This window comes from Leptosomus discolor, chromosome 7 (assembly GCF_034619465.1).
Source record: "Leptosomus discolor isolate bLepDis1 chromosome 7, bLepDis1.hap2, whole genome shotgun sequence".
NCBI classification, from domain to species: Eukaryota; Metazoa; Chordata; class Aves; order Leptosomiformes; family Leptosomidae; genus Leptosomus; species Leptosomus discolor.
The window spans coordinates 54,379,957-54,400,292 of NC_141397.1; the positions used below are offsets into that span (position 1 = coordinate 54,379,957).

Sequence of the window (20,336 nt, forward strand, 5' to 3'; positions counted from 1 at the left end):
GATGGAGCCTGGGTGCAGGGTGCCGGGAGGAGATGCACGTGTGCTGTGGTGCTCAGCAGGTGCTGGGGATCCCCAGTGAGCTGTGTGACACGGGCACCTATAAAACCCCCCTGGTGATGGCTCCCAGGCTGTTTTGGGGTGCAAAGATATCCCCATCCGGGGCTGCTGGAGTTAAGTCACACACTGTCCCACTCCCAGGCCCAGAGCTTGAAGGCTGGGCACGGTTTTGCACTCTCTGAGTGGGCAGTGCTTGCCCACAGCAATGCCCCCGTGCAGGGGAGCCCCCCGCGGCAGGGCCCCCTTTGCCCCAGCACCCCCCGGGACTCGGCTCCCGGCTGCCGCCTGACTCATGCCCGGGCAGGGAGCGGCGGCACCTGCGTCGCACCCCCACCCACGCGAGGGGCATTGTGCAACAGGGTGGCACCATGCAGCCGGAGCCAGTGTTGGTGGGGAGGGTGGGGGGCTGGTCCCCGTGGGGTCCCAGGCCAGGTGGCAGTGCTAACTGCCCCCCAAGCAGGTGCCAGAGCCCCTTAGCTGGGTCCCTTGAGGTGCCAGGTTGAAGCAGCATCAGGAGGGAGTCTCCATGCAGGTAGAGGAGGACCTTGGTGCCCAAACCTACCAGGTCTGTGGGCATTGGTGGTACCTGGTCCCCAGGATGTCCTCTGCTCACGAGCTGGTGGCTTCAGAGGAGAGACCATGCCAGGCACGGTGAGTTGCCTCGGTGTGGCTGTGGATCCCTCCCTGTGGCAAATGGTACCTAGCCACAACGCCTATGTGCCATGTGCACCCATGGCTCCGCTCATCCCTGGTCCCCCGGCCCTTCCTGAACGCGGGGACAGGGAGGTTTGCTGGTGCTGCTGTGGGCACGGCTATGCATAGGTGCTCTGGACTCTCCATGCCTCAGTTTCCCCATCTAAGGTGCAGCTACCATGGCATGGCAGCCAGGTGGGACGGCCGTCAATGAAGCGAGGAGAGCACCACACCTTCACCGACTTACTTCCCTGCCTTTAAATGATCCCAGAGCTGGGCTATGCCCCGTAAAGAAGCAAACCTGTCTTTTGTTGTAGTGGCCCCACTGGGTCCCTTTGCATGTCTGGGAGCGCCTGACCTCTGTCCCCGGTGGAAGGTGACCTGCAACCCAGGGCAAGGCCCAGCCCTGCCGCCCATGCAGGAACAACCCCCCCGGCCGGGCTTGCGTGGGCGCTTGCTGCGATGGCACAGATAACCCCAGCACGCAGGTCCCCGGGCGGTGGTGCCAGGAGGGGGCTGGGGCAGCGTTAACACGCGGGACCCCGAGGCAGCGGTGGGAGGCTGCTCCTTCCTCCTTCCTCCTCGGCGACCAGCCAACCCCTGCCAGAGGTTATTGGCCAAGCGGCCAAGCGTGGCAGGGACCCGACAGCAAACGGGGGGGGTGGGGGGGGTGGGGGGGTGCAGGACGGGGGGTGCAGGACTCAGGGCTGACCCAGACCTCCCAGAGGTCCTGGAGATCCCTGTCCCTGCTCATCATCCCAGGGCCTTTGGACCAGGTGACTTTGCATCCCAACGAATACTCCCCGGGGGTTGGGGACCCCAACCTTTGGATGTCAACTATGGGGTCACCCTGGGAAGGGCCTTAAAACCTCCCATGGCTAAATGGGTGTCCCCCAGCATCAGTGGGTCCTCGGGACTGGGACGCAGCCACTTCCGTGGCAGGCTGGGAGGACCCAGAGCCATCAGTGCCCCAGGCAGGACACGTGGCATCCACGTCCCCCCCACCCAGGGGAGTGCTCACCGGTGGAGCCACCCCATTGCGTCGCTCCCCTGGGACAGGGAGAGCTACAGCCCTGTCTCTGCCTCCGAGGAAGAACCATGGGGTGCCAGCGCCAGCGGCTGCTCTGGAGCTGGGTGCTGTGGGGGCTCTGGGTGCTGCCAGGTAAGTGCCGGGGTTGCCCGCACCACTGCAGGGCTGACCAGGTGGCCGATACCATCTGGGTGATGGGCGGTGGGCTGCGCACAATACTCCGGCTGCTTGAACACCGCAAGTTCAAGCCCGAGTGCCCAGGTGGGGTTTGCCATGTCTCTGCCAGCTGGTGCCACAGCCTTGGCATGGTCCCCTGACCATGGCAGGGGAAGGGGCGGGGGGGATTTTTTGGGCCAAATTAGAGACTCTCGCCCATGGGGATGGTGCCTGTCTTGCTTTCAGCTTTGGTCCGGCTGTGGGGTCCTGGCATGGGGACCGGCTCCAAGGGCTGGGGACACCTTCCTCCTGTGGCAGGGAGGAGGGATGGGGGTGATGGGGACACTAGGTTGTTTTTTTCCTCATCCTGCCCTCACCTACTTGTTGTGCCACCAGCGGAAGCTGGGCAGACAGGGGAGCAGCCCCTTGCCCCCGCACCGGCCGCAGCAGAGCCAGGCAGCATCTACCCCATGGGTGACAGCACCAACATCGAGCTGCCTCCGGACCTGGGCACATGCCAGGCATTTCCCACCACCGCGGCCACCCAGCCGGAGCACCCCTCTCCCGCCAGCAGGACCACCACCTCCGCAGGCAGCCATGGCTCAGGTAAGGCCGGCAGGCATCTGGCCGCGGGCAGGTTCCTGCCTGCTGGGGCCGCAGTGGGGTTGATCTAGCTGGGGCTGCCTTGTCTCACCCCGCAGGCAGGCTGGTGCCACAGGTGACAGCCAGAGCACTGGTCCCAGGCAGGACCAGTGGTGAGCAGGGGGTGGCTCCTAGCACAGCAGCTCTCCCTGGGGGTCCAGCAACGCGAGGCAGCCCCCAGGTAGGGGCAGAGTATGGGGTCTCCTCTCCGGGAGCTGCCAGACACCCGACCAGCATCTCTCCGGCTCCCACCGCCATCCGGCATGGGCAGCTTCTGTCCCTCGTGCCAGCAGTGCAGACAATGGGTCTTGCCACAGGTGGTGGCAGTGCTGGGCCAGCCACAGCCACATTGTCCCCAGTTCCAGGTGTCCCTGCCGTAACGGGGAAAAGCAAGCCACCATCAAACAGCAGCACCGCTCCCAAGCAGGCTGTGGAAGTGCCCAGAGTGGCTCTGGACAGCATCCCTGGAGAGCCAATCCTGGGAATAACTGTCTCTGTGCAAGAGGGGACTGCATCCAAGCCACCCATGGCAGCTGCCGGTGCCACCCCAACACCAGGAGGCCTGTCTCAGCCAGCAGCACACGTCCCGGCTGCCCAACCAATGCCAGGGACAAAAGCATCTTCCTCAGTCAGTGGCAAATTGACTGATGCCAATGAGTTAGTGCAGCTGGGCAATGCTGTCAGTGCGGAGGGGATGCCGGGGACAGCGCGGAGCCCAGTGCCATCGCTCCCCCAGGACAAGCACAGCACAGGGACGTCACCTCCTAGCATCAGCAAGAGCTCTGCTAAGCCACACGCAACCGCTGTGCTCCTGTCCCAGGAGGTCACACCAGGGCTGGATGAAGCCATCTCAGCTCTGGCCACAGCAGCCAGCATCTCTCGGGACACGGGCAGCCCTGTGAAGCCAGCAGCAGCCTCAGCCAGCCCTGCCACTGGCCTCCCCGGGGGTCCCCCCCATGCAGCCACAGAGGGAGCCAGGATGGCAGCCCCACCATCTGCAGATCCCCCCAATGCATCCTCAGCAAAGGTCACCTTTTCTTCTGCCACCACTGGCACCAGCGAGGCTATAGAGCCAGGGACACACGCATTACCCAACGCCGGCCATTACATCGCGCAGGACCCTGCTGTGCCTCCCACGTGGCTGCCTCCAGCCCTTTCATCCCGGCTCCCCGGTGGTGCTGTGCCGGGTGCAGGAGCGACGCTTCCCCCCAGCCACAGCGCGGCCCCCGGCAGTGCTGGAGAGGGGCTGCCTGGAGCCAACGCCGTCACCCACCCCCAAGCCACCGCACTGTCTCTAGGCACGCTGACTATGGCAGAGGATGTCACTGCTGCAGAGCACATCCCCACCTCGTCGTTCCCAGCTCTGGGAAGCAGCGGTGCTGAGCCGGTGTCCATCAGGAGTGAGCCCAGTGCCAGAGCCACAGCAGACACCGCTTCCCCGGAGACCAAGGCCACCCCAGAGGGGCTGTCTCCCCATGCTGCGGGCGCAGCACACCCCAGAACTGGTGTCACCTCTGGAACTGCACCAGCCCCACCACTCCAGGTTGGGCCCCAACGTGGGGCAGTGGCAGGGGCAGAGACGTGGTCACCCAACACTGCACCAGGCATGGGCACAGCTATGCCAGGCACCCTGGAGTCAGCCAGCATCCCCATGGCATCGCGAGCAAATGTCCCCCCTCTCCTGGAAGGCAGTGCCACTGCACGGATGGCTCCAGGGGTGTCCCCATCCATCATCCCCCTAGAGACAGCAGCAGGCCTGTCCCCACTGCCCCCAGCCACCCCACCACCAGCAATGGGTGCTTCAGGGGATCCCCGCCCCGATGGCAGCGCCACAGTGGGGATGGCGTCCTTGGAGGTGGGCACAGAGAAGAACCCAGGTGCCAGTGCAGCAAGGCCAGCTTCCAGCCACGTGATGGTCACCTCTGGGCTGTCACCAGAGCCACCTGCCCAAGGGACCGATGCTCCCAAAACCATGACCCCAGTGGATCCGCCTCTCCTGGCTCCCAGGGAGGGTCAGTCGGCCCTGCCAGCTGTGGCTAACCCCAGCCCAGTGCTGGCTATGGCCAGCCCCCTCCCCAGCACCACCACTGGCAAGACAGCCCAGCCTGTGACACCACCAACTCCCGAAAACGCAGCTGTGGAAGGAGGCAGGGGCAGGTCTCAGCAACCCAGAGATGGCAGCACCACGCAGGCAGCTCTGGGCTCAACCCCAGTGGAAAACACAAGGGCAGGTGCCATGACAGCTACCCCCCCCAGCAGTGACACACCCCTAGGGACAGTCCTGTCAACATCACCCCCTGCCACAGCCAGTGTCACTTCTTGGCCAGTCACGGCTGTATCGGACCACAGCTATCACCCTGCTGAGCCCACCATGGACGTGGACACAGGCATGGACTTAGACATGAACATGACTTCTCCCACTACAGGGAACAGGGCTGCAGGGCTGCCCCTGGGGTTGCCCACTCCTATGGCTGGAGCATCCGAGTCAGGCACCAGTGATGCCACCCCGTCGGCACACTCTGCCCTGGGCAGCAAAAGCCCTGCTTCAGTGACCATTGTGGGCATGGTGTCACCCACAGCTCCAGAGCCAGTTATAATACCTTTCCCTGGCCTCTCTCACAGCACTGCTGAACCAGATGTCAGTGTGTCCCCTCGTGTCCCCAGGAACACCCATCCGGTGGTGGCGGCACCCTCTGTCACTCTCAGAATCACCATCACTGGTCCAGCACCGGGAGCAAGTGATGCCAGTCTTGGCGGGGTCACAACTCCCCCCTCTGCTGTCCCCAGCAGTGCCTCTGCCCCGCACAGCCCCCATGTCACCCCGAGGCCATCCCCTGAGGCTGCTGATGGCACCCACAACCCAGCTTCAAGGGTTCTCAGCCCAGTTGCTGAGGACAGCCCCCTGGCCAGGGACTCCTTGCTGGCTGTTGGCCACACACATGCATGGGAGACTACAGCTATGTCCTGGTCAGGCGCAGGGGGTACCACCACTCGGGTGGACACCACCCCCTCTGAGAGCGGCACCGAGGGTGCAGCACACCTAGCCAGCACCAACAGCACCGACATGCCCGTCTCCAACACCCGCAGCATAAGCCTGGCCACCACGACATCCACCAGCGTGTTCCCCAGCAAGACCATCCTGTCAGCCACCTCAACTGGCAGGGAGACCTTCATGGTGACCGGGGCCACCACAGCTGTGCCATCTGCAACAGCAAAGGCCACCAGCACCAGCAGCACCCTGTACCTTGCTGTAATGCACGATGAGGCGGGTGGAGGTGGGCAAACTGTCCTGTCCCCAGCAGCGCATACCTCCGCAGTAAAGACAACTGGGCGGTCCTGGGGCATCCTCGGTTCCAGTCCTGCCATTGCGGTGCCTGGTTCACCGCTCCTCAGCCCGCACAGCCCAGTGGAGGAGCCAGCAACAGCCCCCCAGTCCCTTCTTGGGGCTGGTGCAACAAGGGAACCGGCAGCCAGAGACAGCACCCGTAAGCCGGCAACGGGCAACACTTCTCCCTCAGCCAACAGGAACAGGGCTATGGGACAGGCAGCGAGCATGTCATCTCCTGGCTTCCAGACATCTCCAGGGGCACCTGCCTGGGCGGACAAAATAGCCATCCCTGCAGGCAGCACCACGGCCACATCTGCAGACAGCACCACAGGCATCACTGCAGGCAGCACCATGGCCATCCCTGCAGGCAGCACCACAGGAATCGCTGCAGGCAGCACCACAGCCATCCCTGCAGGCAGCACCATGGGCATCGCTGCAGGCAGCACCACAGGTGTTGCTGCAGGCAGCACCACGGCCATCCCTGCAGGAAGCACCACGGCAATCGCTGAAGGCAGCACCACAGGCATCGCTGCAGGCAGCACCACGGCCATCCCTGCAGGGAACACCTTGGCCATCGCTGCAGGCAGCACCACGGCCATTGCTGCAGGCAGGACCACGGGCATCGCTGCAGGCAGCACCATGGACATATCTGCAGGCAGCACAATGGCCATCCCTGCAGGCAGCACCACGGCCATCCCTGCAGGAAGCACCACGGCAATCGCTGAAGGCAGCACCACGGGCATCGCTGCAGGAAGCACCACGGCCATCCCTGCAGGCAGCACCACGGCCATCCCTGCAGGCAGCACCATGGCCATCGCTGCAGGCAGCACCACGGCCATCACTGCAGGCAGCACCATGGCCATATCTACAGGCAGCACCACGGCCATCGCTGCAGGCAGCACCATGACCATATCTGCAGGCAGCACAATGGCCATCACTGCAGGCAGCACCACGGCCATCCCTGCAGGCAGCACCATGGCCATCGCTGCAGGCAGCACCACGGCCATCACTGCAGGCAGCACCATGGCCATATCTACAGGCAGCACCACGGCCATCGCTGCAGGCAGCACCATGACCATATCTGCAGGCAGCACAATGGCCATCACTGCAGGCAGCACCACGGCCATCCCTGCAGGCAGCACCACAGCCATATCTACAGGCAGCACCACGGCCATCCGTGCAGGCAGCACGACGGCCATCGCTGCAGGCAGCACCACAGGTATCGCTGCAGGCAGCACCACGGCCATCCCTGCAGGAAGCACCATGGGCATCGCTGCAGGCAGCACCACAGGTGTTGCTGCAGGCAGCACCACGGCCATCCCTGCAGGAAGCACCATGGGCATCGCTGCAGGCAGCACCACAGGCATCGCTGCAGGCAGCACCACGGCCATCCCTGCAGGGAACACCTTGGCCATCGCTGCAGGCAGCACCACGGCCATTGCTGCAGGCAGGACCACGGGCATCGCTGCAGGCAGCACCATGGACATATCTGCAGGCAGCACAATGGCCATCCCTGCAGGCAGCACCACGGCCATCCCTGCAGGAAGCACCACGGCAATCGCTGAAGGCAGCACCACGGCAATCGCTGAAGGCAGCACCACGGGCATCGCTGCAGGCAGCACCACGGCCATCCCTGCAGGCAGCACCATGGCCATCGCTGCAGGCAGCACCACGGCCATCACTGCAGGCAGCACCATGGCCATATCTACAGGCAGCACCACGGCCATCGCTGCAGGCAGCACCATGACCATATCTGCAGGCAGCACAATGGCCATCACTGCAGGCAGCACCACGGCCATCCCTGCAGGCAGCACCACAGCCATATCTACAGGCAGCACCACGGCCATCCGTGCAGGCAGCACGATGGCCATCGCTGCAGGCAGCACCACAGGTATCGCTGCAGGCAGCACCACGGCCATTGCTGCAGGGAACACCACGGCCATCCCTGCAGGCAGCACCACGGCCATCCCTGAAGGCAGCACCACAGCAATCCCTGCAGGCAGGACCACGGGCATATCTACAGGCAGCACCACGGCAATCCCTGCAGGCAGCACGACGGCCATCGTTGCAGGCAGCACCACAGGCATTGCTGCAGGCAGCACCACGACCATATCTGCAGGCAGCACCACGGGCATCACTGCAGGCAGCATCACAGCCATCCCTGCAGGGAACACCTTGGCCATCCCTGAGGGCAGCACCACGGCCAGCCCTGCAGGCAGCACCATGACCATATCTGCAGGCAGCACCACGGCCATCGCTGCAGGCAGCACCATGACCATATCTGCAGGCAGCACCACGGCCATTGCTGCAGGGAACACCACGGGCATCGCTGCAGGCAGCACCACGGCCATCCCTGCAGGCAGCACCACGGGCATTGCTGCCCGCAGCACCACGGCCATCCCTGCAGGCAGCACCATGGCCATCGTTGCAGGGAACACCACGGCCATCGCTGCAGGCAGCACCACAGGCATCCCTGCAGACAGCACCACGGCCATCCCTGCAGGCAGCACCATGGCCATCCCTGAAGGCAGCACCATGGGCAACCCTGCAGGCAGCACCACGGGAATCCCTGCAGGCAGCACCACGGCCATCCTTGCAGGCAACACCACGACCATATCTGCAGGCAGCACCACAGACAACACTGCAGGCAGCACCACGGCCATCCCTGCAGGCAGCACCACGGCAATCGCTGAAGGCAGCACCACGGCCATCCCTACAGGTAGCACCACGGGCATTGCTGCAGGTAGCACCACGGGCATCCCTGCAGGTAGCACCACGGCCGTTGCTGCAGGCAGCACCACTGCTATCCCTTCAGGGAGCTCCGTGGCTGTTGGTTCCACAGCCCCAGTGAGCCCAGGCAATCAGGAAGGAATTCTCATGGTCCCAAGCACTGTGGCACCGTGGAGACCACCTGGCAGCACCAGCCCTGCCACAGCCCTGGCTCCTGCGTTCAGGACAAAGATGGCTCTGACCCCAGCCCCAGACACACCTGTCCGCACCACTGCTGGCCACAGAAATCCTGCCCCTGAGTCCCTACCCTCCCATGGGCCTATCAGTAAGTAGATACTCTTCTTCCAAAAGTGAGAAGCAGGTGGGGGTTTCAGCTGGCCAAGCACTGTGATGGCTGAGGGTATGGCCCGGCCCACGGTGACTCGCCTGCATTGCACATTGTGCTGCCAGATTCACAGGGAAAGGTAAAATAGGACATCTGAGAGCATCCTATTACAAGTTGAAAACTGGGTTAAAAATTGGGTTACAAGCTGGTTTGGCCATGGGGAGTGCAGGCATGGCATCCCAGCGGCAAGCAGGTGAGTTTGCCCTGCCCGCTGGAAGGATGGAGCAGACAGTTACAGTTTTTCACCTTTTCATTTAATCCCCTGCCCGTGTCAGTGCCAGCAGTTCCACTCTACCCCTTTGGCATGGATGGAGGTGACAAAGAGTGCGTCCAGAGAACGGTGGATTTTAACTGCCCCCTGTTCAAGCCAGAGATTGGGTTCCCCTTTGGGAAGTCACTGCAGGATGCTCTCTACGTGAGTTCCCCCTCGCTGAGCACGTAAGAGATGTACAGCCTCTTTGGCAGAAAAAATCCAACAGAAATGCAACAGAAACTGAATTTCTTCTGCATGTTAACTTTTTTTGCAATTTAAAATGGCTGGTTTCTGCTCACCCATGAAGGCTAAAAGCCATCCCAGGAGCTGCTTGGGATGTCAGCAAATAACAAGTTATTTTGGTTAGTTTACAGATAACGGGCAGATCATTTTCCCACCCACGGACAACTACATCCCCTCCAACCCCAACCCACCTCCCCAAGGCTTCAGTGGCCAGGAAGGTTTGCCAATGGTGGCCGCCTTTTGGGACGACGCAGATTTCTCCCAGGGTGTTGGCACCACCTGGTACCAGGTCGGGGACACCAAAGATGTTCTCCTGGGAGACCCCAGCTCCCAGCTTGCTCGTTTAACCCTCTCTCTTGCCAATTGGCAGGAGTACTCCACCCTCAGCTCTACCCAAAACCCCCTTGTCCGTGACGTGGAAGCAAAGATTGAGAAATACCTGAAAACTCCCTACGTAGCAAAATGGACATTGAAGGTGACATGGGAGAAGGCTCCAGCATACCCATCCCAGCAGGATGACACTCAGGTAAACAGTGGGGACCCAGGTGACAGAGGAGACCATTACCAGAGATGGCTGGGGCAGGGCTGGGCTGCTGGTCTCCTGTGGGTTGGTGCATGCATTTCAGGTCTCACCGCCTCAGTCTGTACTACGGGGAGAGCAAGGGAGGATTTGGGGGTGCTAAAGGGGATGCCTTGGGTTTCTCCAGACGAGCACCTACCAGGCAGTCCTCACCACCGATGGGAACCGTTCCTTCGCTCTGCTGCTTTACCAGGACAGCAGGATGCGGTGGGACTATGCCAAGCTGGCTGCGGGCAATGTGCTGATCGGCTTCTCCAGGTGTTGTGCACATGTGTGGCTGCATTTTGGGAGGGCAGGGATTTCTCCCAGAGCTATGTTGGGACCATTGGAGACATTATCGCCAGGACAGAACAGCTCCCACCCTCGGAGCAACCTTGTCCTTTTTTAAACCTTCTCTCCTGCAAACAGCAGCAGTTCCCACCCTAGCTGCTCTACGGAGAGGCGAGGAGGGTTGTGTTAGGAGGGTGAACCTAAACCTCCTCTCTCCATACAGCGGTGATGGCTATGCCCAAAATAACGAGCTGACTCAAAAGCCACCAGCTGTCAAATACCGACCTGATCAGCACAGCAGCGCCGGCACTGGTATGGCACTGGGGGAGCCCTCAGAGTGGGTGGGATGGAAGGAGCCGTGTGCTCTGTGCCAGGAGCATGTCCCCAGCATGTATCCCTGCAAAGTAATGGGCCAGTGAAGCCACCAGGAAAGGGTTGGCCACCGAGAGCAGAGCACTGGTGTCCTGTGTCCTGCTGTGGCTTGCCACAGCCACACTGGCTCTAGAGGGAGCCTGGAGACCTCGTGTGAGGTCAATGGCCGGGGACAGTTGTCTCACGGGATCCCCCTCAGCACAAGGCAAGACCCCAACCAAGTTGTGCTGTTCTCCGTTTGCTCTCCCAGATGTGCGAGGGCTGTGGATATACAGGCTGGACAGTCGCTCCCGAGTGAACTACAGGCTGCGGTGCCTGGAGTGGCTGGACGCAGAGCCAGTGCCGGCCGCCTGGAATGATCAGCTGCCACCATGCCCCTGCTCCCAGCCCCAGGCAGAGCTGGACCTCCGTTACCGCTGGAGCAGAGGTGCCAAGCACAGCCTCCCAGGGCCAGATGTGGGGTGGGGGGATGGCAGGGGGCCCCCTCCTGGTCTGCAGGTGGCCATGATCCCCCCCCACTATTTCAGGCCTGGCGGATGCCTCCGTGAGGATGCTGCGCACTGTGTCCCCCAGCCCAGCTGGAGCTGGGGTGCGGTGTCTGTATCAAGATGGGAGCTTGCTCGAAGGCTGGCAGGAGAGAGCATGGAGCCTCCCCATCCACCTCACCACTGGTAAGTGGGCACCAGTTCTCCCTTGCCCTAAAACACCCTGAACTCCAAGTGCTCTGCAGGTGCAGCGGGGACCCCAGCACCGCCCAGTGCTCAGCTGCCTTCCTCCACAGACAGGGAGCTGGAGGCATTTGACTGGTGCTGCCGGCGCGTGGGGAAGCCCCTGTTCTGTGCCAGGTTTGCTGAGAAGAGACCGAGGGTCGGCTGCGAGGGATACGTGCCACCAACCCCCGGTGAGTCCCCCGGGATCTACCTCCTGTGTGCCAGGGTACTGAGTGAGTGGCACGGCCGTACGCGGACACCGTGCATTAACCACAATTTGCAGCATCCCAGTGGGAACTGCTGAACCCAGCACAGCACCAGGGGCTGCTCTCCTCCATGCAATGATACCAGCATTTTCTTTTCTTCCTCCCTCCAAAATGGCTCCATCTCCTTTGGACACCAGCTAGCGCCTTCGGGGACCCCCACATCACCACCCTGGATGGACTCACATACACCTTCAATGGGCTTGGGGACTTTGTCCTGCTGCTGGCCAGCGATGCCCAGACCAGCTTCGTGCTGCACGGACGCACGGCCCAGACTGGCACAGCCCAGGCCACCAACTTTGTGGCCTTCGCTGCCCAGTACTTCTCCACCACCACCACCACAACAGTGAGTAGGAGCCACCTTGGTATCAGTTTGAGCTTCTAACAGGAGAGACCCCTCTGGCAGGTTGGGCATCACCTACAAGTGTCCAGGACCCGAGGAGAATCCCCTGTCCTCTTCCTGCCACCTCCCATGACCCCAACAAAGGGCTGACAGCGGTGGCTCGGACTAAGACTAACAAGACACAACTCTAACACCTCTTGCAAGGTGGCCAGCAAGGGCCTGAAGCTCTGCAGGAACACGGTCTGCTCCACCCTCTTAATTGCCCACCCTTCGTCCCAACAGCTGGACTTCTCCAGACATATTAGCACAAGCACGTACTCTTCCTTGCTTTGCAGAATTGCTCCCCACACCCGTTTCAGTAAGCAAAGTCTCCTGGTGTCACCAGAAGCAGCCGCTGAGCAGCGTGAGGAGGGGGTCAGAACCTGGAGCCCACCAGCACAGCTCTCCATGCTGCCATAGTCAGACGAGCAACAGTGGTGGCCTGTGCGTGCACCATGCCGGCAGTGACAGGGGACAGCTTGCTATCCTCTTCTGTGCAATCATCAAAGTTGCTTTATCATGGATTTGCTGTGGTGAAGAACACACCAACATGGCCCCCGGGGCTGAGCCCCTCTGCTGGGGCTGGAGGAGAATGGGGTTTAGCTCAGGTGTCCCCAGCATGGGGGGACGGCAGGAAGGGACAAGCAGAGGGACTGACTGAGACATCTGTTGTGATTTGCAGGTTGAGTGGAACTTGGGGAGCCAGGGTGACATCCAAGTCCTCCTGAATGATGAATCCATCCAGTTTTCCTACTCCCAAGGTGAGCAGGATAAGCTGTTAAATGTTAAGTGTAGCAGGAGCAATGTTTCAGATCCCAGCTTTGTGTGGACTCTCCCTCTGTGCTCTCCTTCTCTTGCAGACATGGGAGCTGAGGTGTACTACAGCCTCGGTGTCCTGCTGGTCAATGCCTCCTCCGTCACAGCTGTCTTCGACGGGGCCATCGCTGTCTCCATCTTGGGCACATCCAGGATCCTCAGCGCGGTCTGCAGCCTGCCCGATCGGTACCGCAACAGCACCAAGGGCCTCCTGGGTGAGGGCTTCTGGCACTGCTGCAGAGCCAGGGTGCAAAGTCCCCTTCCCACCTTAAAGCAGGCTGGAAAATTCTGGGGGAACATGCTTGTGAGGGCAGGGACCCCTGGGTATAAACACCGGCCAGCACCAGAGAGGAGGTCAACCCCAGCATGGGGCACTCCAGTCTTCTGGTGATGCTCCACCAGGTGTGTGGGACCATGACCCTGCAGATGACTTCCAGATGCCAAATGGTACCAGCATCCCTGTGAACAGCAGTGAGGAGGAGATCTACAGCTACGGGATGACCTGTAAGTCCAGGCTGGGGATCCACCTTGATGATCCTGCACCTTCTGGCCATTCTTTAACTGGAGATATTTAGACACTTGCCTGAGCAAAAGTGATGCCAGGGAAGCCCTTTGGTCTCCTCACTGCTCTGTGGAAATGAGCCCTAAAATATAACAAACCTTAAAAAAACAAGGCTGTACCCATGGTGTGCTCTCTTGCAGGGGCTGTTGGAGAGCACAGCCTGTTTGCTCAGCCTCTGGACTCACCAGTAATGAACTTCACACCCATCTTCTTGTCCCGGCTGCAGCAGGAGAATGAAAGCCAGTACCAGCTGGCAGCCTCACAGTGCCGTGGCAGCAAGGAGTGCATCTACGATTCACTGAGCACAGGGGATGTGGCCCTGGGCCTGGCCACCCAGAGCCTTGCAGCCGACTTCCAGCAGAAGAAGACAGTACTCAGTAAGAGGAACAGATCCTCACCTCCAAGGGGGCACGGCTTGTGTAACTGGGCAGTGCCCTGCTCCCTCCCTGGGCTCTCTTGCTCCATGTGAGGCAGGGGAGAAGTCATCAAGGTCTCGGAGTTGCATTGCTGGTCTCCAAGCCTGGGAGATGTCACCATTCTGTGCAACATGAGGGCCTTGTCTGTGGGCGGTCATAGTAGCATCTACCTGGGGTCCCACCCTTACCAGGAAAGACTTGGAGCCAAGAGGTGCCAAGGCCACGTAGCAAACAACCAGATGTGTGCTGGGCTGCTCTTTCCTCAGATGCCTTCCCTCCCGTCATCACCGGTGATGCGTCGCTCACGGCCTTCAGGACAGAAAGGGTCAGGAGGCAGTACCATGCTGTGGGGGTGGGAGCACGCTTTGTCCCCCACCTCTCACCAGAGCTCAACATATCAGGTAAGGAAGGAGAGATGGGGCAGCTGGGATGGGATGGGGGGACACAGGCCACCCAGTCCCTTTCCTCTGCCACCTCCCCTAACTCCCACCACTTCTCTTGGCAGAGAGCGGCACCCTGACGTGGGAGCCCCATGGCACTGCCCCACTCACCGTCAACCTGGAGGCTGTTGGGTCCAACAACCTCTCCGCCCTCCTCCAGCTCCGCTTCACCCTTTGCAGCTGCAACAGGAGCCAGGAGTGCGACTACAGCGACACCGCCACCCTCGGGGGATCCTCCCTGCAGGTAGCGTGCCAGAAAGCTCCTACAGTGCCACACCATGCCTGTCAGCTGCACTGGCTGCCTTCTCTGTGCACCCATCCTCCTTGTGTCCCCTAAGCCACTGTCACCATCCCCTTCCCAGCTGGCAGCCTGCAGATGCGAGGGCGGCTACTCAGGTCCCTTCTGCCAGGACCCTCCGGACCCCTGCGCCCAGGGATGCTTCCCCGGCGTGGGCTGCGACTCGCACACCGGCTGCGGCCCCTGCCCAGCCGGCCTGACGGGCGATGGGAGGCACTGTTCAGGTGACGAGGGCTTACCGTGTCCACCAGGAACCCGGGGTGCCTATGGGACCCCAGCCAAAGTATTTCTCCTGGTGCCATGCTGCATTGCCTTGGCAGATATCAACGAGTGCATGCAGGGGACGGTGTGCCCGGGCAACACCACCTGCACCAACACGGTGGGCAGCTACACCTGCTCCTGCCCGACAAGCGAAGAGGGTGAGTATGTGGTCCCTGGCAGGCATGGTCCTCATCCCCATCATTCCCTGGACCTTGGTGGATGGGGAGTCCTGTGGGAACCAAACTGGCTGGAAAGGAGAGGAGGGGGAGCTGGCTGAGCTCTGAACTCAAGCCCTTGCTGTCCTTAGCAGAAGGGACCAGAGTCCAGCTGCAGATCTCACTAATCTGCCTGGAAGGGAAACTTTTCCTGTGCAAATTTTTCTCTTTAAGAAAAAAAAAAGTAATCTCATCCCATTGAAGTTCAAATGCACCTGTGGATGTTGGGGGCGCTAAAATCAAATCCTGTTTTCAGATGGCTGTGGTGGGGTTGGGGCTATGGTTTTTGCTCCTGTTCTGATGCAGTAGGCTGGGATTTCACAAGGCCGTAAGGCTCCAGCTGGGAGGAGGGGGTGCAGGGCTTTTTCTCGAAGATCTGAATTTATTTATAAAAAGAAAAACTCCAAAACTTGGAAGAAAAACTTCACAGAGCAGCTGAGGATGGATTAGTGTGCTGGGGCTCTGCCTCTGCAGCCAAGCTCATGCCTCCACCTGACCTGGGCTCCCCATCCCGCAGGCGAGTGGCCAGGCTGTGGCTCAGCCTGTGGCTCCCAATCCTGCCCTGAGGGCTACTGCAGCAACGGGGGACACTGCCACCTGCACCTCATCACCTGCTCCCCCACCTGCACCTGCCCCCCGCCTTTCACTGATCAACGCTGCTTGGTTGCGGGGGGGGACTTTCGGCCGCTGCCCAGCACAGGTGGGTGCCTGTGCCTGGTGGGGGGGTGAACCCCAACCCCCTCACCCCCACCCTGGGATGCCAGAGCCACCGCTGTGGCTTGCCCCCCAGCAGATCTCCCCCGAAGAAGCATTCAGCTGCGGGTCAGGACTCTGCGAAACGCCACTGCCAGCGAAGTCAATGGCACCGTACGTCACCAGAGGGGGTGGGCTTGGGGAGGGGGATGCACCGGCACACCAGGCAGCATGGCAGCTTGGGGCGCCCGTGTCTCCATGCGCCCCACTCCAGCAGCATCCCCAGGGATCCAGCAGATCCCTGGGCCAAATGGAGGCAGCACCAGCCATGTGATGCTGCCTGCAGCCATGGCCGTGTGCCAGGTCCCTAGCGTGTGAATGAAAGGCCAGAGCAGCCCTTGGGGCTCGGCCACTGTGCCCGTGTCGCCCTTCAGCTTCTCCCTGCACCAGTGCCGTCCTGCCCTCCCCTAACACCCTCCCACTCCCCCACCACAGGTCTCAGCCATCCTGGGCTCCCTGGAGGTAAAGGCTTTCCAGAGCAACACCAACATCACTCAGACGTAAGTCAGCTGTGGAACGGCCCCGTGCCCACCCCAGGGAGCCAGCAGGGCAGGGCTGGGCATGGGGCCACAGGATTTGGGGCACAAAGGGCATTTTCCCCCACCCCAGAGTCTGCTTTTCCAGCCCTGATGCTGATAAACCCTTGGATATACAAGGCCCATGGCACCTTCCATCTCCTGCCTCGTCCCTTCTTTACCACCCCCCAAATGGGGAAACTGAGGCATGGTGAAACTCCATCCCTCTGTGATGGAGCAGCACTCCACCAGCAGACCCATCTTTTCCCCACAGGACAGACAGCGGTGGATTCACCTTTGCAGTGGTGTCCGAGTTTGCCTATGACAGCCGCGGCACCGTCATCCGGTTCCTGAACGAGGAGCTGCCGGGGGCCATCACTGGTGCCTTCAATGGGCGGCGGAGGCGGCGGGAGGTGGGCACGCACCTCCTCTTCCAGCGCCTGCGCCGGGACAACATCACCGACCTGGTGAAGCGTGAGTTTCTCCCAGTTCCAAGCTGGGGAGCCCAGGAGGATCACCTTACTGTCCCCATTGTCCCCATCACTCTGCGTGCCCTGGGGTTGGGTTAACACCCGCAGGGGAGGAGGGTGGGTAGCAGTCCTCACCCCAGGCATGGATCCAGCTCAGGGAGACCTGGGGAAACACCGAGGGGTGACACTGCCGTGTAGCTGAACCCATGTCTCCTCTCCCCAGTGACAGTGGCTGAGCTGAGGCGCTATTTCCCCTGTGGTCTGTATGGCTACAAAGGCTACCGGCTCCACTACACAGGGACTGTCGGCTTCATCTGCATCTCCCCTTGCAAGATGGGCTACTGCCAGCATGGCGGCCAGTGCCAGCACCTGCCCGAGGGGCCCATGTGCAGGTATCAGCAATGCCGGGGGTGGATGAGGCCACCTGGCATGGCCACTTCACCCCACGACTTCACCGCTTCTCCCTCTCCGTCTGCAGCTGCCTCCCCTTCTCCATCTTCTCCCCCGCTGGCGCCCAGTGTGAGCGGCTGGCCGTCAGCCTCCCCGCCTTCCTTGGCATCTTGCTGGGAACCCTGGCTCTGCTCTGCCTCCTGCTCGCCACCACCTGCCTGGCCTTGTGCCTCTGCCGCTGGCACCGCCGGCAGCACCAGGGGTGAGCTATGGGCTGGGCCGGTGCAGGGGTGGGTGCTGTGGGTGCGGCAGGGAAGGAGCTTGGGTGTCAGGAAGGAAAACTAGTGGAAAACCCATCTCTGGAAAATCCACCACTGGTGGGACACATATGTCCTGGGCAGAGGGAGCCTGCTCTGGGAAAGGGGCTAGGCTAGGTGATCTTTTGGTGTCTTCCAGCCCCTTTCCCAGTCATCTGCTGCTCAGGGGTGTGATAACATCAGTGGGTTGAACATTACTTTCCCTTTTCCTCCACGTCAGGAAATATTTGCATTTCTTCCTCATCTCACCCAGTGCTCGGCTACAAACAGGCTTTCTATTAATTTTAATTTGAATACCATCCAAATGATTCCCACAGCAATTCACCTTCCTCTGGAAATTTGGACCTTGCTCTGCTCCAGAGCAGGAGTTAGCAGATAACTGACGAGGTGCAAGGCTGGAGTGGAAGTGCCAATATTTCCTTCCCTCCTCCCTAGCCCTTGGTCCTGGCGTGGCATCCACACTCAGGGGAAGCTCAGCACCCCAAGTCCCCCGTGCCGGTCAGAGCTGTGTCCTGCCCCTGCTACTGGCTCCCTGCTGGCCCTGGAGGCAGGGCTTTTGGGCAGTACCTCTGTTCATTTGCATTGTGGAAAGGCAAGAAATTGTGTGCGCACAGCAACTGGGGCTTATCCTCCTTAGCCCCATCTAGACCCCACATTCAGTCACTGCTCCCCTCTGCCATCTCACCCGGGTGCCACGACCAGGCAGGGGCTCTCCCAGAGCCCACTGACATGTCATTCCCTTTCTGCTCCCACCCTTCCAGGGCCAAGGAGACCTTCTGGAGCCCACGGCCCTTCTCCTGTGAGTACTTCCCTGCAAACCCCTCCCACCCTGGCTCTACTTCACTCCAGTCTTCTTCAAGCTTTGCTCATCTTCACCATTCCAGCTCTGACAATGGCAGAAGAACAAGCAGAGCCCACCCACTCTCACTCCCCGGAAAGGCGTTGGAAACCGCAGCTCCAGGTCATCGACCCCTCAGTCCAGGTCTGCCTGGGGGTTGTTGTTCCTTGGATGGTCGGGGTGGGGGGCTGTGTGCTGGGGACCAGTGTCCTGGCCCTGTGCCTCAATGACGCTTGGGAGCCATGCTTCATCCCGGAACACCAGGGATGCCTTGGCTGGCACTGGGGTCTGTGCCGCTGCCTGAGCTCATCATGAAGAGCAGAGCCTGTGCAGTGCTGACAGCACAGTGTGGCCTGTCCCTCTTTTACAGGTAAGGATCCAGAGACCACACATCAGGCCTCCAAGCCAGCCCCCCCAGCAGCCTTAGCCTGCCACTAGTCCTGCCCTGGTGCCTCTGGGCTCACGGAGGAGCCAGACGCTGCTGCCAGCCCCACCACCCGCTCTTGGTGTCTCCGGTAACAGCACCTGCATGGAGGCAGGGGACGGGCAGCTGCCTTCTGGGTTCTGGTCTTTGTGGGAGGATTCCCTCTGGAGGAGGTGCTTTTTTAGAATGAAAAATGTGGGTTTATGTTGGGTGGCCAAAGCAAGAGGATTTCACCTTCCCCTGAGGACCTGCAGAGGCAACCGGGGTAGTCCTTGAATGTGTCTGCACCGGGGTATGCCCGGGGTATGCAATGTAACTGGACCTGGCAGAGCCGCTGAGAGCAGACTCAGGTGGGGCAATGCAGCTATTATAACCCCTTAGGAACCAAACAGAATAAACCAAAAATTGTGTCATGCTGCTGAGCAAGTTGCCTGCACCCTATGGTGCCCATGCGCCAGCCCTGCTTCCCTGTCACCAAGCTCTCGAGTCCTGGCTTTCTGCTGGTCCCATCCATGGGGCCAAAAGGAAGAAGGAGGTAGCTTTTTTTGTTGCTCCATCCCCTCATTCCCCCTGAAAGCTGCAAGTCTCCCTCACTGCTCTCCCCAGGCACCACTCGCAGTGGCTTAGATCACACAAGTTGGGCTGTAGTCCCCACAAACACCCCACAGCCCTTCGTCCCTGCTGAGGGGACATGCTGTGCCCAAGGAGGGTGCAGCAGACCCCAGCAGACCCCAGCTCCAGCCCTGCTGCCCCAGAACCCGTCTCAGCAGTTCACAACCCCAGCACCAGCTCAGAGGGCAGCAGCATCCTGCAATGCTGCTGTCCCCAGCCTGTCCCCACCACCACCTCCCACCCGAGTTAAGCAGAGGACATGGCTGCTGCAGGATCAGTGATGCTCAGACCCCTCGGAGGCTTTATTAAACAAATAAGGATTTTTTTTTAAGAAAGGCAGATGCTCTCTTATACACACAAAATATTTTTTCCCAATATTTCTGATCATGGGGTTGAATTTTGCTCTCATACACCCAGCAGAAGCATCAAGCAGACTCTGGGTTGATCCAGAGAACCACTCCTTCTCCTGGGCACAGTGCGTGTGGACCCCCTGGGGAGGGATGGTTGCGGGACAGAAGTTGGGGACAAGACAGGACCGGCTCACAGGGCAAGCCCGGCACACCACGGCACTCAGGGGCTTGGCCGCAGTCGACCCACACGAGGTGTACAAACCCATTCCCTGGGTGCCGGAGGGCCAGCCTCACCCCACAGTGTGGGAGGCACAGTGGCGGGGAGGACAGCGGGTGGTGGACATGGTGGGGGGTACCGGTCCACCTCCCTGCCAGCAAGGTGCCCACGGGCACCTGCTCAGCCGCAGCTGGGGAAGGGCAACTGATGCAAGTGACTCCTTGGGACAAGTCTGGGTTAGAAATACAAACTTGTGCCAGTGAAGGCAACCACAGGCACTGGCCAAGTGAGCTGCCCTGCATGGTGGGCAGGGGTGATGGGTGCTGAGGGGAGCAGGGGGACACAGGG

General features: G+C 60.9%; 1 protein-coding gene across 1 annotated transcript; it reads left to right on the plus strand.

Moving 5' to 3' along the window:
- The first annotated feature begins 583 nt into the window (after positions 1-583).
- On the plus strand, positions 584-18,812 carry MUC4 (mucin 4, cell surface associated). Its single transcript, XM_086468595.1, has 32 exons — positions 584-708; positions 1,944-2,041; positions 2,333-2,542; positions 2,638-6,201; positions 6,826-6,969; positions 8,722-8,961; positions 9,297-9,436; positions 9,642-9,806; positions 9,888-10,043; positions 10,225-10,355; positions 10,591-10,679; positions 10,990-11,166; positions 11,267-11,410; positions 11,521-11,640; positions 11,853-12,058; positions 12,777-12,855; positions 12,955-13,125; positions 13,220-13,414; positions 13,613-13,849; positions 14,155-14,289; positions 14,394-14,572; positions 14,691-14,850; positions 14,947-15,045; positions 15,620-15,802; positions 15,896-15,969; positions 16,291-16,355; positions 16,645-16,844; positions 17,064-17,232; positions 17,319-17,492; positions 18,309-18,346; positions 18,432-18,529; positions 18,756-18,812. The coding sequence occupies exons 1-32, from the start codon at positions 584-586 to the stop codon at positions 18,810-18,812; spliced, it is 8,022 nt and encodes a 2,673-aa protein (XP_086324721.1).
- The last annotated feature ends 1,524 nt before the right edge of the window (positions 18,813-20,336 follow it).